The 17,586-nt window shown below is 35.5% G+C and overlaps 2 protein-coding genes across 15 annotated transcripts; both read right to left on the reverse strand.

Annotated features, from left to right (window-relative positions):
• Window positions 1-4,236: 4,236 nt before the first annotated feature.
• On the reverse strand, window positions 4,237-12,957 carry LOC102612602 (uncharacterized). Its single transcript, XM_006487891.3, has 16 exons — window positions 12,796-12,957; window positions 11,625-11,954; window positions 10,836-11,082; window positions 10,125-10,402; window positions 9,628-9,789; window positions 8,417-9,172; window positions 8,213-8,310; window positions 7,745-7,807; window positions 7,546-7,634; window positions 7,391-7,456; window positions 6,500-7,126; window positions 6,347-6,418; window positions 6,155-6,225; window positions 6,010-6,067; window positions 5,210-5,477; window positions 4,237-5,047 (listed from the first exon to the last, which is right to left on the reverse strand). The coding sequence occupies exons 2-16, from the start codon at window positions 11,894-11,896 to the stop codon at window positions 4,419-4,421; spliced, it is 3,756 nt and encodes a 1,251-aa protein (XP_006487954.1). The 5' UTR covers window positions 11,897-11,954; window positions 12,796-12,957; the 3' UTR covers window positions 4,237-4,418.
• Window positions 12,958-13,560: 603 nt separating this feature from the next.
• LOC102613111 (ABSCISIC ACID-INSENSITIVE 5-like protein 1) lies at window positions 13,561-16,193 on the reverse strand. 14 transcript variants are annotated; one of them, XM_025101828.2, is made up of 6 exons: window positions 16,032-16,179; window positions 15,650-15,854; window positions 14,507-15,493; window positions 14,347-14,418; window positions 14,207-14,236; window positions 13,561-13,898 (listed from the first exon to the last, which is right to left on the reverse strand). In XM_025101828.2, exons 3-6 carry the CDS (start codon window positions 15,476-15,478, stop codon window positions 13,806-13,808), a joined length of 1,167 nt encoding a protein of 388 aa, XP_024957596.1. In that variant the 5' UTR covers window positions 15,479-15,493; window positions 15,650-15,854; window positions 16,032-16,179; the 3' UTR covers window positions 13,561-13,805. The 14 variants fall into 14 exon arrangements, with proteins under 14 accessions (XP_024957596.1, XP_052287673.1, XP_052287675.1 ...); XM_052431713.1 differs by having other exon boundaries at window positions 13,561-13,877; window positions 14,207-14,233; window positions 14,507-15,498; XM_052431715.1 differs by having other exon boundaries at window positions 13,561-13,887; window positions 14,207-14,233; window positions 14,507-15,498.
• Between the last annotated feature and the right edge of the window lie 1,393 nt (window positions 16,194-17,586).

Genomic DNA, 17,586 nt, shown 5'->3' on the forward strand with positions numbered 1-17,586 from the left:
TACAAACCTACTACCACAGTTTATTAATGTGTAGAATTTATTATAATTAAAAGTAGACTCTAATTAAGAATACTTAAATTCTAATGAAAATAATGTAATATGTAATTAATAGTGTTTGTAAAGGACTGAAACTAAATAAAAGATTACAATTCGACATGAGTTTTCGTTGAGCACGAAATCAATCAAAATTTGTACATTTACTTTTTTTTAAATTTTTTTTTAATTTCTCATACCTAACAATTCTTAATTCAGTACTCTATAAATTTTAACTAATCTTTACCTTTGAAAAGAGAGTGATCTGACTAACTTACACCTCACAAATTTTTTCTCACTTTCAATATTTGTATTACATTAACAAAAAAAATGTTACGATTAGACTAATTAGGTCAAACTCGTAAAATTTCTCATATTATATTTTTTTTCTTTTTTCGATTACAAAAAAATTATGAAACGGAGCGAGTGTTAATCTTGTTAGACATTGTTCCATCGGGATATCTAATAAAGACTTTTTAATGGAATTTATTAATTTTTTCCCTCTTTTTTCTTTTTTACTTTTTCTCACCCGATATATCCGCATATAATTGTTGAAGATTCTAAGCAGGGAGGGAGAAAGAGAGAGAGAGAGAGAGTGAGAGAGACGAATAAGACAGGAAAAGAAGACAGATCAAGATCATGTATTCAACGCTGGAGCCAAGAGAAGAATTAATATGCAGACACGTACGAATGAGCATGCAATCTGTGTATGGTGTCATACTGATAAAATCAACATGTGTTCGACTGTAGCAAGCAGCTGTATCTGAATCATTATCAGTATGTGTGATGAATTCAATTTGCACAGCGGCTCCTTGTTTAATGTGCATGCACTTGCAATGCAGCAGGTCCAATCGCAAAGAGTCAATACCAAACACGATTCTCTGAAATTTTGCAGGCAGTTCCGAGTACTGGGTTCTCTCTTCTCCGTATTGGCCTTATTCGGCCAGATGATTAACGGAATCAGATATTATAATTAATATGTAAACTCTTAACATACATGTGCTGCTCTTCATGCACCACATATTTAACTTTAAAACTGAAATATTAATTAATATACCAACTAATTAATCTATTATCTTTTAAGATTTAATTTTGTTGGTAAGTGTTTTAAACTGGACACGTATATAATCCGAACACATTTGATATTTGAGAACTCGAGGGTCATAACATAGAAATGCCAAACTTGAGAAGACCATTAAAACATAAAAAAGGAAAGAAAATTTCAGGGTGGGGACCAAAAAATAAATGGGTAAAACTTACTCTTATATTTTCCGAAAAAAATTTCCCGTCAAGGCAAATCTTGATAGTCGAAATATGATGCACTTAACTTAGTGTTATGTAATTAAGAGAATAATCTCATACGAGTTGAGAATTGGTTTTAAATTTTACACGGAAGGTCATAAAGATATTGGAGCTGAACTGATTCACGAGTGAGCCTACATTATTTTATCACGTGATAAAAATTAGGTAAAAAATCTGACATACACGTGACGAAAGTGTTTATATAATAAGAATTACTAAGATGTTTACAAAAGGTATTTTCAGCTAATGCACACACAACGGATTAGAGCTGCACTAAAAATACCTACATTTTGAAGCAAACAATTAGCTTTACAGCTGAAATAAGATTGGCTTACTTCTCCATCCAATAATATTTTAGTTACATTTTAAGGTACCTTACTAGATTAACATTAAAAAAAAAAAATTCCCATGGTCGCAGCCACTGTATGCAGACCACGATTACTCTCTAATGATCTTTTATAATTCAATTACAATCAAAGTTCAAGATTTGTTAATGATCTGAGGCACACCAAAAGAACTTTCAAAAGAAATAAGTCAGCAGAAACTGACATACTTGTTGCAAATTCACCTATCAAGATTTTGCAGCATATCTTTGATTTTAGTCTTTAGATAGAGCAATGAACGTGTACGAAACATGCTCTTGTAGCTCCATAATTATTCTAATTATTATTATTATTACTTTAACCTTCCATTGTCAATCCATTAATCAATTATTTATCTAAATATCCAATTACTTATTGTTACTTTTGGATCCATTAAGGGCAATATAAATTACATTAAAAAAAGGTGGCAATTATCAGCCCTTTTCGTTAATCGCTTGCACAAGATGATGTCCTTATCTCCCTTTAATTTATTTTAATGTATACGTCCTTTTTTGATTATTAGGTTTTGCTTCTAATTAAACAAAGGTTTAAAGCATCTTTCGTCATTACTTTATTCTAAAAAAAGTTGTTCATAATTATATTATATGTTTCATACTTTTAACCGAAGATTAATTTAAGGGGCAGTCAAAACAAACTTATATATCCCTCTATGTATCATGAAATAACATAGTTGGAAACGAAATTAAACTCCCTCTTAATTAATCCGAAGGCAAATAAATTATATAGTGACCGTGAACTTGATTTATGCTTATCATACTAGATATATATTTGCTTATTATAGTTGTTAAATTTAGTCACTTTCGAAAATCTAGTCACTTTCATAAAGTGTTGGACCATTTCATTAGTGTCGGTTATAAAATAAGCAAAATATAATTTTAATTAGAGTTTGTTTGGCATTGACTTAGCATGATTGCTAAAGGTCACCTGATCTTCTACATAAGAAACAGGAGGGAGGCAATTAAATTAAATGAAGATAATTCATTTGATATACATTATCTTTAACTTCAACAGCAACATATATTGCTTTAACTAGTGGCTTTGCTGATATTATAGTTTAGGGTCAACTCTTTTTTAACTCTTAAAAAAATTTGCAAAACTTGTGCTCCTCGACACATAAGTTAAAGCAAGAATGAATATAATGTTAGTACATCATTTTCGTTTTCGATCAGTATGATCAAGTAAAATAATAAACTTTTTGTAGGAAACAGATTAAATTACATATAGCTGCGAAATTTAGCGGGTATATATGAGTTGATCTAGGTTGAGAACAGAATTTTGAGGCATTAATCATAGTTTGAAGTAATTTTCCATGCTTAATTTGGTGTGTAACAATAAAGTCAAAATCTAAACGCATTCAAAATTGTGTGATTAATTTAAATTTAAATATTTTGGAATTAAATGTTGTGTGTGACTAATATCATTAACCACCAATCATAATTAATAATATTGACCACCGATTACCAATGTTTATTCTATTTATATGAAACTTAGATTAGAAGAGAATTCTGGTTCAATTATTGAAATGTGTGGATATTAATTCTCCTCATCTAAGAAAAAAGCCACCTCAAAATTAAAGTATTTCAAAGCGAGTACTGATGTTTAGACATCGAGGAAGAGTGGAAGACACCGTCAAGATATCAATGAGGTTAATGTTTATGCTACAATACCACGGTAGCACATAAAAAGATAGTATTATTCATACACAATATTGTCATTTCTGTCTTGGTAGTGTCTTCTTGGTGGCTCAATATCATTTTTTCTTCCCTTCAATCTCTAGAGATGCCCTCTTGTGGCATCATACACAGTATTGGAGTAGGCATGCGATTAACTATAAGATGACACTGCTTATATAAGGCAAATGATAGATATTGTTATTTTTGTAGCAAAAAAGAAATAAATAAAAATGAAAGTGCAAACTGATAACATTGGAGAGCATCAGGAGGAGCCAGCTTGATATGCATGATGCACTTACAGATTATGATGTTCCCATTACAAAAAATAGCAAGTTTTCTTCATTCCATTTGATACAAAATCAAAACCACATGCCACTATTGAAACGTGCCTCTTTTGCCCAACACCAACAGTGGAGTGGATCATGATTCATAAAAGGGCCAATCAAAAATTAATTTTAATGTTTAGAGTGATCATACATGTTCTGAGATAAGGATATTTTTTATTTTCGAATTTTGATTGCCTGAGACACAACATGACAAAGACTGGACTCGACCCGCAGCTCAGCAGCCTTAGTGGGATCTTTTTGCATCATCAATAATTTTTTTTCTATCCCATTTCTATATTTAGCATAAATCTTACGTTCGCATTGTAACAAATTCATGCAAGTTTGTATCATAACTTTCAGCAACCTTTTTTGACCAAAATCACACCATTCCCGGATTTTCCCTCAGAAAAAGCACACTTTTAGTTGCTGGGCATTTGTCTAATTCTGCCAAGAAGTTACAAGTTGATGCTGCTTGAAAAATCAGAGAGTTAACAGGTCCATTACAGGGAAGCAGATGAATGAGTTTAATGTCAACAAGGGGCTTCATTGGATCAAATCAAACAAACAATTGATAATATTCTTCAATTACTAATATACAGCAAAATTCAATCTATAATCACAGTTTCTTAATCAAATTCGCTTCCAGCATTCTAAAGCTAATTACAAAATTGTGGAAGTATGAGTACGAACGTGATTTTACTTTACAGCAGCATGTTCAGATCGGAGAGGTCGTCCATTGGGATCTCGAGACCCATCGAATCATGGTCTTGCAAGCCATTAAACCAAGTATCCCCAATGTCTAATTCATTCAGTTCCAAGTTTTCAAGTTCATCCGCTTCTTTCCTTGGCTCGGGATGAATGTTTCCAGGCGATGATGATCCCACTTCTCTGTCCTTTTTATTGCAAGGATTACTCGCTAATGGATGAGATCCACCAGCAGCAGTATTTGTGCCGTGAAGCATGTTTGTATTTCCCAGATTGTTTTTGGGCTTAGACTTTGCTTTTGTTTTGCGGTCACTCTTAAAACTGTCTAATGATGAGCCACAGGCAGAAATGGACATGCTTCTGAAAGTATTTTTGCTCTCTCGCTCGCTTCTCTTTCCTCGTACTCCACTGAAATTAGTGTTGTTAAGGGTTGATGTTATCCTAGAAGAAGCACTGCCGACAACATCATCGATCAGCACTTCCTTCTTCACCTTGTTCAGTAAAATTCCGTGCTTTGGAAGAGCATGTTCAGATGAGCGAACACCAGCTTGGAAAGCATCTGACGAACCTCTGTCAAGATTATCACTTTGGATATCATATCGCTTATAAGTACTCGAGACAGCACCTGTGGCCGAAAAAAAAAAGGGCAAGGCAAAGAAAAGAAAGAAGTTAAATGAACAGAAAAGAGCTCAAAGAGTACGGAAAATATAGTTAAAAGACAACTCCTTCAAAAATTTTAAAGCCAAAGTTCAACTGAAAAAAGGGAGAAGATTGTTAATCAACATACCCGATCCCCTGGTTTCTGTTTGATTGTTAGAAGCTTCATTGCACGTGTTACTAGCAGTTCCTGAACCAACACAGTCGGCAGATTTTGCATCATTGCTGCATGGGGGTTCAGAAAACAAGATATCCTGCAGTGCAGGCTCATTAAAGCAACTACTGCCCATTTCTTCAAATTTCTGACATCTACCCAGAGTTCGCTTGATGAAATCCAATGCAACTTGTATTGAGGCCTTACGAACTGCACTTTTTGAAGAATGACTTCCCCGGCAAGCCTAAGTAGATTCATAAGAAAGAAATTTTAACCTTCTACAATATAATTCAAGGGACAAACTATGCAGTAATCTAATTCATTAAATAGAAATTTTAACTCTCTGTAATTAAAATAAACTTTAAAAAAAATAATGCAAAACTCTTGATTCAGGAATAAAATATAAGTCCTTTCTTTTTCCAATCTCATTTTCACCACAGAGGAGCTCCAATAGCGTAACAGTATGTATAGTCATTTAAACTACACTTTTCAATGTCCATATCCAAGAACATAAACAATTGTATGCTTGTTCTAATCAAGCTCTGATGAGGTACATAAATTATCAATTCATTTCTTAAAATTAATCCCTATACTAAGAGTTTTTCATTCAATGACTATTATCACCAAACAGAACGACGCATGCAAGATTAACAAGCCAAATCAGGAAGCAATGTCAAACATGTTTCTTTGCTAGGTTCAGGGAAAAAGGTGAAGGAAACGCAGATTTATGGCTCTGAAACCAATGCTTTAACTATACGAAGAAATACAAATATTACCAATCTTTTTCTGTAAGCCATCTCAACAAGTTGGTCCATTGCACATTGCTCAATGTTCCTGCAAAAATTAAAATACTTTTATCTTCCAGTCCAAGTATTGTCACATTCAATATTAATAACATGCCCAATATGTTATGGATCATACCTCCTTTCAGCATATCTCCCTTTTTGAATGGCTTTATCAAGTTTCCTCAATTTATTTTTCTTTTTTCCAATCTGTCAAGTAATCATAGGTTTGATCAAGGATAAGACGCGTGAAGACAAAAGGAACACAGAAGCCAAAAATTTAAAAAAAGAAAAATTAAAAAGTTAAGGTCAATCAAGATGAACATTTGACCTGTTCGTGAAGCCCTTCCTTAAGTTCCATAACATCTTGATTTATCACTTCCTCTCCCTCTGCCAGGCCAGGCTGCAACAAGACAAAAGAAAATTGAGAGAAGCTCGTATAGGAAGCATTCGAAGTGGATCAAGAAAGGAAATACAACCCTACCAGTGTCTCCGGATATAAACCAATACTCTGTAATTCCAACAGGAGCTTGTCATCAAGACACATCAGCTGATATTGACAATCAGAGGAAGAAAAGTTAGGTACGTTTGTTTCCTTTGTTTGATGCTGAGCCAGATCATTTGAACATATTTCGCTAACAAGCCCAAAATCTGAATGTGAAAAATCATCATCTCCCAACCACTGTCCATTGCTATGCAATGAACTGGACGTACTTGGATTCCTAAATGTGTTGGATGCAGCACTCTTATCACATGAAAACCTGTCTAACAAACAGCTCTTCTGACTCTGAAAATCTGCCTCCGACTCAACTTCAGATTCCATTCTGTCTCTATCTTTAGGTTCAATATCCATCTGGTTGCATGAACCACAATGTGAATCATCACTCGCATAGTGGAGAGACAGGTTCTTCCCTTCACAGTGGTTGTAGATTTCGTCAATGTCATCTTCTTCAATCAAAGCAGAAAGAACCCTTTGGTACAATGGAGAAGCCTTTTCTGACTTTCCCATGTCAAATCTCCCATTTAAAGCATCAGGATTAGCTTTTTCCTGGTTTGGATGTCTTTCTTGACCATCAAAACGACCAGGAAGTTCTTTATGCACCAAAACACCCTAGAAGAAATGAAGATCGATTATTCTTCTTTCTTTGCAATGAGTAAATTAATTTCCAGTTGATGATTTTTCTCCAGTGAACATGCCATAAGTTAAAGATCCAAAATAAACTTAGCCAACTAAAGTGATTTTCTTCTTTTATGCGCAAGCCCGTTGTTTTGCAAAAGTATAAAAACAATGCAACGGGTGGAACTGGTAGACAATTTTGGATATTTTATTTTAAAATGAAAAGGATATTGATGAAGCACACTGCAAAGTAAATACCATCAGGTTATATTCATCCCCAAACATCTGAGACAAACTCACTTCAAGCTCCTCTGCAAAACTTAACTGATAAGGGGAAAAAAAATGAAATTGTAAGTCTCTGATGCCAAGATACTTAAGAAATCATTAACAAAAACATATATGCGGGTTGTTACCTGCTGCTTCAGGTAAGACATATCCTCTGAGCTAAGAGAAGCAAAAATAGATTTCATTTTCTTCCAAAATGGACCAGAATAGGCAAGACCTAAAGACAAATGCAAACATATTAGTCATTGGAACAATAAAAATATTTGAAAAAGAACTGAATTTTCAGGGGAAAGTATGATTAAAGCGAGAGAATAGCAAGATACATACTGCTAGCATTACGTGCAGAGTTGGCAGCTGCCAATAGTTCTTCGTGACCATCATCAGATTCACCTATTTTTAGCAACAAAACCAACAAGAATTTGTTAAACTTTCTGCACAGCATTTCAGCAATTTTGAATCTTATCCAGTCTACTTAACAAACCCACCACAACCACAACCACAAACACCCCCAACCCCGGACCCTCTTACAACAAAAAGGAAATGGTTGGTTGGTCTGTTAGGGTGGCACAAGAAGTTTTGGGATTGAATCCTTCTCATAGCAGGGTTGAGGTGAGATTTGGTTCATATTAAAGATGAAAAAAGATCCACCAGAGCAAAAGAGACAGTATAGTTTTGTCCTTGCCTATAACTCCCTGGTAGTATTTATAAAAAAATCTCACAATCGGAGAAATCTTGGAAAATGAAAGATACTTATAAATTAAAAACTTCACTGCAAAATTATTAGATAAAAGATACCTGTGAAATCAGAAGAGACATTATTCAGCACCTGCCCAACGCGGATTGAGGCTTTGCGATCTTTGAGCTTCTTTTTGGAAGGTGGACGGCCTGATTTACTGATTGAATGAGAAGAAGATAATCAGTTTGCGAGAATTTCATCAGCTTAGATGCATGGATAATTGCTAAAAACCTGTATAGAAAGAAGATAGATAGTTTAAACACCTTTTATTCTTTTCAGAAGCAGGCCTCAGACTCTGAACTGGCATGGTAGGTGGTATATTATCTAACTTCTCCTTCTTCAGATGAATGCTCGTCCTTGTCAAGGCCGAAGAGCTACCACTCCTCCCTTGTCTCCGAACACCATCTCCAACTTCATTAGTCAATATCTTATTCTTCCTAGTTGGCAATGTAAAAGAACCAATTTTATGAGCAATACCATCAGCACTATCTGTTCCTTTCTCCTTCATTTTGGTTTCCCCAGCTCCTGATTCTTCACTTTCGGATAACCCAAAAGGAGATGAAACATTCTCAAATTCTCTCTTAATTTTGGGAGAATTATTATCTAAGGTGCTGGCAATTAGAGATCCATTGGCTCCAAAAGAAGAAGTTCTAGCAACTAAGTCAGGTGTGGAATAGCCTTGAGACAGAACCTGAGCTTCACTGTTTGCGACAGGAGAAACTAAATTTGTTCTCCTTGTGCGCGAGATTTTATGTGGTCTCTGACCAACCCACTGAGCCATAGCATGCGAAGACGATGCTGCAGATATCGGACGCTTTTGATTATTTGTCATGCCTAACATCGGGCCTTTATTTCCATTTGTAGGCTGCTGTTCCCAGTCCTGAAAAGTTCCAGACGATGGGTGGATTTTAGAAGATGAGTCTAAGACCATGACCGAACCAGTTCGTGGGGCCCTGGCTGCCTTTCCTTTTAACATTGTATTTGAACCACTTCCTGGGTTATCTTCCTGAACATTAAGCCTGATGAACACGGACAACCAACAAATCAGTTAACTAACAACAAACACCAGAACAATATAAAAAAAAATTACATAAAATTGTTATGCTTATGATAGTGAATGTTGAGCTTCATGAGCTCTAATCAGAAAAACTCTTGTTTTTTTTTTTTTTTGGGGAGGGGGGGGGGGGGGGGGGGGGGGGACAACGCAGACTCCCACAACAACTCGGACCATGTCTCCATTCTGGCCAGGTCCTAAACTGCGGGGTTAGACAGGTCACCCCAACCCCATGACCCATAAGACAACAAAGGGTGCAAGTTTAAGCTCAACAGGAGGATCAAACCTGAGACCTTGATGCAGCCAAGCACCAGATCCCAAGCCCTCAACCAACTGGGCTGCCCCTTTGGGGGTCTCCAATCAGCAAAATTCTCAACCCCAAGAACTGCTATAATAGAAAAGAAACATGAAAGTGCATACTTATTATTTCCTTTTACAACTCTCTGCTCTAAAAGAGTTGTACGGTCCCTAGGAGAGGGGCTCTCCAACTCATTCCTCAGAAGTGTACCAGCATCTGAACTGGCAAGCTCGAAAGCACCATCCAACTTGTTAATTCCACCAACTCCAGGGGAAGATTTTGATCTGTAACCCAAAAAAAAAAATGTCCTTGATTTTCTTTTGGTGAGTCAAGTAACTAACTTCCAAACAACTACTGAAACAGCGGAAATTAAAAGAACTAGCAGCAACAGAGTTCTCAAGATACAGGCAGTGATATGAAGAAAAACTACAGTGCTGATAGGAAGCCAATCAAGGTCAAGCTGACTGTAGTCAACAAATGCATAGAAAAATCATATCCAAAGCAAACTATCTTCCTAAGTCACCTAAACATCATAATTCATAGGGTTATTCTTGAGAAAAGAATTAACAATAATTAGATAAAATACAACTACATTAAATTGATAAAAATTTAAAATCACCTGAAAGACTGTGCATCACAAGATCGCGACTTAGAATCTGCATTTAGCTTTGGTTGCATAACTCGTTTTACATCTCGATCACCATTAATAACTCTATTGCCCACAGTAGCAACAGAACGTTTCCTTTTCATCTTTTTATCCCATCCTTCACCTCCAACTGGCAACCTGCGGATCTTTTCCTCAATGCGAACATTAGCCCCACTAACAGGTGGGAGCATATCTCCATCCTTTTCTGTGACAATTGGCTGCCTTGGCATGGCAGCAGGCCGGCCATCAGCCTGGTGATACAAAAGTAAACAAATATCATTATTCATAACAAAAGAAAAACCGTTCTTAGTCCCACATCAGGAAGGAGAAAGGGCGAAGATACCAATTATGCACCGAATCAAATTTAATGGCAAAACAATAGGATGTCCAGAAGCTAAAGAGAACACAAATGATATTCCAGTGTCACAAGTACTTGTGTTAAAAAAAAAAAATTACAAGTTAAATGCAAATAATGCCTTTATTCCCCCTGGTATCAGAAGAATAATTAACAGGAACTCTATTCATTTTAAAGGAATAATTCACTGAGGGTATCAAATGAAAAGACTAATGAAGAAAACTGTATTTTGATGAATGAACGGCTTGTCATTCACAACAAAGTTATATTTTAATCACAAGTTAGAAAGATGCAAACAGAATATGACTGAACATTAAATAAATACATACCCGCACATCAGCCGCTGATGTACGAGCACGCTTATTCAGTCCAACACTCTTGGTTCTCTCCTCCAATCTTTGAGTCATTACATCTTGAGGATTTCTACGAATCTGGCTTCCTATCTTTGCTACATTTGCTCCTCCACCTGACCTCTCAATTGGTGAAACGTCACTCCTTTGCCGCTTCTTCGAGCTTAAGGCATCCTTATACTTTTCCAGTTTGGATATAGAATCTCGCAACTGTTTTACTCGATCCCTATAGTAAGAGTCACAACTTCAATAAAAGATCACTCATACATATTGTGAGTTGCAAGTATATAAATGAACACAGTCTGCATTCAAACATTGCAAGGCACAGAAGGCTTATGATTTTTCAGAATATAAAGCAACGTATTGAAGTGGCTGAAAGAAACAATATCAGACATCCAGCTTATGGACAGAGATTCTATATTAGCTATGTAGCACAAAGCATAAGCAATGCACATATTCTGACTACTACTCATGAGGCTGTCCCTATTCTTACTATTTTCAACTAACCCAACCAACATCATCAAATTAACTTCAGAGATGACATAGCCACCGCAATTATAGTTGAAATTATGAGCTTCTTTTCTCTTTTCTTTTCCTTTTTTTTTTCAAGAAGGTAATAGAAACAAAGATTCCATGGAAAGAATTTCTCTGCTCTTGCAATCACTACAATTCTGTTCTTATACTGAATTCAAGAAACATATTATCTAAAAAATCTACTAACAATGACAATCTGGAAAAGGCAGTTCCAGAAGAATATATAAAACATACCTGGCCATTTTAGAGGTATCTTGCACACTTTCTTTAAAGTGCTTTAGTTCCTCTGATGCCACAGGAGGAGGTTTTTTATGGGTAACCCCAAAAGAATGCTCTTCTGATGTGCTTCCAAGAGGCACACCCAGAACTCTCCTTAACTCTCCTGAACGTGTATATTTCTGATTACCTAATGTAATAGGCTCCAATGGCAAACACTGACGGAGGGGAGGCACATCTGCTGGTGATGTTCCACTTCCCCGGCCAAAAGTATTTCCAGAACCCAGCATTTCACTTCCTACCCCTCGCGCAAGCTGCCAATACTCGTCCCAATGGGGATCCAGAATCCTATAACAAAAATACCAAGCAACAAGACAGCTTAATCCCAATTTGATTAATTCTCTTATAACTTGCCATCATAAGATGAAATATTAAAGTGTTAACCGTGCTATGAACTACAAATCCAAGTAGTTTTCAAAAACCGCAATTCTGGAGCATTGATCTAAAACAGGGGCTAGAATAAAGAATTTATACTACAGAGAAGTAGCATAATGATAATGTTACTGACATTAATCCACTGAGCTATGTGGAGTGATTCTGCGTACGAAAGCAAGACATTTTTTTCTTTTTTTCCTCCCAATTTCCATTTTGAGTAACACTAATCTGAAATTTCAAACCCAAGTATTTAAACTGTTCCCATAGATTTCTCTTTAAGCATTCAAGACATGCTATTTCATTTTACAATATACTTCAAATTTTCAATGAATTGTTTGGTTGTTGGGTTGGGGGGGGGGAGACATTTGAATATCCATATACGTGATCACATAACAACCATAACTATCATTAAAGCTTCTCTATAAAATTACTTCTAAAACATAAACCAAAGTGTATAGAAACTTCAGAGAAACCCAGAAAACTAAGCAATAACAAATTTTTACACGTCATCATAATTTCTTCAAAAGATTATAATAAAACGAGCAGGCATAAACTCCAAAAATTCTTAAGCTTAAATTTCACTGTATTTCCAAAAGAGAACATAGAATGTTCAATAAATAAAAAGTGAATCAAACAAAATCTATAAAAAAATAAAAAAAAATATGCAAATGAAAGCGAAACCCTAGTCAGAGACAAAGAAGATATAAAAACAAGTAAAGAGTTGTGAAATTGCGATGATAGAAGTTGAATTCACCTGAAGATTGAACGAGGTCAAGCGCAGATCAAATGACCTAATTTCATAAAATTAGAAATGAATTTTTGTTAAATAGAAATAATAAATGGGGAGGAGATGACACTGTGTGTGATGTAGGCGTACTTTAATTTATTTACATAATCATATATCACGTCAGCCTTTCTTTTTAAAAATTTGCTTTATGACGTGTCTGTGCGGACCAGCTCTCGTGTCCGGATTCAGTCCTCGTTTATTTTCCTACGTGAAATACATGAGTTTAGCTGTTTTGCCTGTTTGGTATTTAGATACTGTGATTTATAATAAGTTATCGTGGAAACAATTATACGTATGAAATAAAAGTTAATAATATTTATTAAATAATAAAAATTTTTATAAAATAATTAAAAATATAATAAATTTTTTATCGTATAATTAAAAAAATCATAAAATCATATCAATATAATTTTAAAATTATAACAACTAGTATCTATCAAATACTTTAATATTACAATTAATATCTACTAAATATTTTTGTGTTGTAATTTTTAAATTATAATTGATCATCCTCAATTCCAAACAGGGAATTCAAGTTTTCTAAGAAATCATTCCCTAGATTGGCGATGGATTCAGGCTCGTGACCTTCATTATGGAATCAAATTTATGGAATGTTGTCAATTTAATTACACGGACTTATCAGGCAGGCTAGAAGCAAAGCCTCATTATAATTACGGACACAAAACACATAAATAATTTGAAATTTAAAAGAAAAGCAAAAATTAAATAATATGATGGTAACGCCTATAGTACTGTAGCATATATTGATTTATTTTTCTAAAGTTACACGGATACCATTACACATACATCAAATAATTAAACATTCTCACCTCGCTTATTTATACACATCAATGGTGACAAATAGGGACTAATATATACATATAGATTTTATTTAACTCTCACTATTTACATATGTAGTCATTTGTTTTATTAATTCTTCTCTATTATTCATCAAGCCCCGTTCGGCCTCCCATCATTCACCAACCGGAGCTTGCTGTCCTCTTCAATGTCCTCAGCTTTTCAGTCTTCTTTCTTGCCATCTTCAGTTGCTTGAATATCCTTTTCGAAATCTATTACTGTCAGAACATGACCAACTGATAATAACAGTAATACTAGCACTAATAATTAATTAAGATATAATTAGCAAATTAAGGCAGCAATTATAAGTTTTAACCATGTCATATTAGCAAATTAGTTGAATAGCTCAAGCCAACTTAATGCAAATATTAATCTATGTTTGAATTACAAGTATAGAATTGAGATATGAATGTTAAGAAAACACTGTATGTAAACATACATTTTCACCAAATTAAAAGGACTTAAAATAATAATTTAAACTATTGGTTAATCTCTGTAAGAAATATAGATCACAAATTACCTCTTGTACTCGCTTTCGTTCAAGCTCCTTCTATTGCATGGTCAAAATTGTTATGCAAAGTTTTAAAAAAAGAAAATTATATATTAGTTCATGCCTCAATTAACTTTGAAGAAAATAGAATTGTGTTTTATAACATGTACCACAGCTTCTTTCAGCTTATCATTCTCCGCTTTGAGCTGAGTTAACTCCAGCTCCAGCTCCACTGTGTATGCCTGCCAAATAGAAGCAATTAATTCTGGTTAATTAACAGGACGTACTAAACAAGAATTTAAAAGCAAACTCGATCATGCAAGAACTAACCTGTTTCCTAGCACGGGATCGCGCAGCAGATTCCCGATTCTTGATCATTCTACGCTGCCTTCGCTCGACGACCACCTCATGAGGACCATCTATGATCCTCTTCCTATTGCCCTTCGGACCAACAGCCTCTAACATCATGCCCTGGCTCTTCTCTTTATCATCACCATTGTTGCTATCAGTACTAGCTAGCTGTCCCACAAGTTCGGTTGGTGCAGTGTATATTGGGTAAGCTGCATAACCATTGACCAACAAGTTGCTCCCCATGCTCGGCTGAGTAGCAGAAAATCCCAACGCCATCATAGTGCACGCACTAGGTCCCAGCCCCATGCCGTATGCTGAACCCAAACACGTGTTGTTGTTGTTGTTGCTGTCATTGTTACTTCGATGAATTGGCGGCGAATGTGACTGAGGACAAGGCTTGGTGGCCGGTTCCTGGACAACCCCGGCTTTGACGAGAAACTCCTCCAAAGTGATCTCTCCGAAGGTAGGCTGGCGCTGAGGTGGCTCGACATGGCAGCGGCGTTGGGGTTGTTGGTCCTTTTGGATTTCGGACCATACTTCCTCCACGGTTTTCTTGCAGAGAAGGATAGGGATGGAAAATGAGTTCTGTCGGGTCAATGTGGCGGCCGGTTCGACCGTTTCGACGACTAATTTGTTGCCCATTATTGGTTCGTTGTCTTGGTTGTTGTTGTTGTTGTTGTTATCAGGTGGCTGTGAGGTGACTTGGTTCTCGTCGACATTGTTCCACAGGTTTGCGAGGAATTCATCCATGTTCATCGACCCGACGCTCTTGCCACTCTTGAGTTGGATTTCATCGAGCGTGAGCGAGAAGATTGAGCCTTGCTTGTTCAGCGGGGAAGCCAGTTGTTCCTCGAGAGATTTTTCGATTCGTGATTGTGATTCTTGATCATTTGGTGATTCTTGTTGCTGGGCGCCTCCGTAAGCAACACTTGGTGCATCAGAAAATGCCATCCTTCTTCGCTCCTCCTGTACTGAAAAAAGAGATGGTGATTATAGAAACTTTAAATTTTAAACCTGCGCTGAAGTAAATTAATTAATAATAAGAACGATTTTAATTAAGCCTGGTTACGGCTGGTGGGCTCGTGGACTGAAATATGAGCGGGCTTAGATTTTGGGCCTTACATGACTCGCGCTCACAGCCTGGTCATCGGCGGCCCAACACAAGCACAAGGTGGCTCAGTCTAATACTCACGGCGAGTTAAACCGGCGCAATTGGGCTGATTCCGGTCGTGTCCGGTGCAGAAAACAGACCGGATCATTCAATTTCCGGACTGACCGGCCCGGATTCACCCGTCTACAGTGAAAAATGCACTTGCATGCAGAATTCCTGTGCTTAAAATTATGTGCATGATCACAAAATCAAGTAAATGTGTTCGTCAAAAGTAAATAATTTTATTAGACTTTAAATCAAATACATGCAAGTGAAATCTCAACCGAAGGCAATCAAAATAAAATTGCCAAAAAAAAAAAAAAATGTGCGACAGAAAACAATTTAATTCATTACCTGGTGTATATTAGAAGCAGCGGAGAGAGAGCAAGAGGAAGAGAGAGAGGATTACTGGCTTCAGTGGAGATGCATGTACAGGGAGTGTGTGTAACGGCCATGGCCAGTTTTCAATACATGCTCTCTCTTTTTTAACTCCTATTTTGACTGGGCCCCATAACCATCAGTTTTTTCCTACATTTTGACACGTATAGGACACATGCCTCTCTTCTTCTGTCTAATTTCATCACATTCACATTGTTTTTGAACCTTGGGGTGAGGGGGAGTGAACTTGTTTTGGTCTTTGCATCTTGTAATGCATGGACCTGTCCACCGTTGGATTTGAATAACAAATTGAGCCATTGAGGTCAGTACAGTGCACTTCATTGAGGCTTCGAGAATTTGAAATTTATGTTTTATTGAAATCTTTTTAATTAAAAATTTCACGCATAGAAAACTCAATTATCACTAAAAGATACATAGTACACGATATTTTAAAATATAAAAGAGCTTAAATCAGGAAGTAGTCTTAATTCAAGTCAAAATTTTGATTATTTCAATTGGAAACTGTAAATTTTTAAAGTGAATTACTTCTCAAAATCAAACTACTTTCTCTCATATTTTTCAAAACTATTATAAGTATAAAAGTATTTCAATTTTTTTTAACCATATATGAAAATTAATTTTAAACTAATCAAAAATAATTTTTTAACTATTTTAACAACAATCTCAAATTGGCTTGAAAAGAGTTTTTGGAAAGCGCAATTTACAAAAACAAGTTAGGAATGCATAAAATTTAAGTTTAGCGGCTTATATAAACCATTTGAGGATATGGAAACTAACACAAAAACAAATGAGATAAATTTATGAAAATCTAAAACATTGGGGGGATTATAATATTTTTTAAAAAGAAAGGATTGAAATTAAAAAAAAAAAAAAAAACTTAGATGGTGTCAATTACGCCGTCCTACTGTCATCAATCAAAACTTAAAAGAGAGAAAAAGTATTAAATTTGAACTGTGGGACCCACTGCTTAAAAGCGATGGACTCCACGGACGAGCCCTACCATTTTGATGAAACGGATTAGCTTTCTCTTCTGTCGGGGCAATATTTGGTTAAATCAGCTCACTTAGTTAATAATGACGTAATGAAACAGTCACACCTAAATATTTAGGGGAAATTTGTAACCTACCCCCAAATAAATTGACATTTTGCACCGCGTCCCCAATAAATTTGACTTATTGCACTGCGCACTCAAAAAAATTGACATTTTTGCACCACACCCCCAATTCCGTTATTTTCTTAGTTAAGTTTAACGGCTCCGTTTAACTTTTGATTGAATGACAAAAATGCCCCTCTATGTAAAAAAACAAAATTTTTAGCTCATTTAATTTTTTAAGGTTTTTTTTTCAATTGCAATAAAAAAAACAATTCTTCTTACATGTTCATTGTCACCACTATTATTTTTTCTTTAATTTTTTAAAGATTTTTTTTTAATTTTAATAAAAAAAATTCTTGTTACATGTACATTTGTCACCACTATTATTTTCCTTTAATTTTTTTAAAGATCTTTATT

The sequence above is a fragment of the Citrus sinensis genome, chromosome 8, assembly GCF_022201045.2.
Source record: "Citrus sinensis cultivar Valencia sweet orange chromosome 8, DVS_A1.0, whole genome shotgun sequence".
Lineage (NCBI taxonomy): Eukaryota > Viridiplantae > Streptophyta > Magnoliopsida > Sapindales > Rutaceae > Citrus > Citrus sinensis.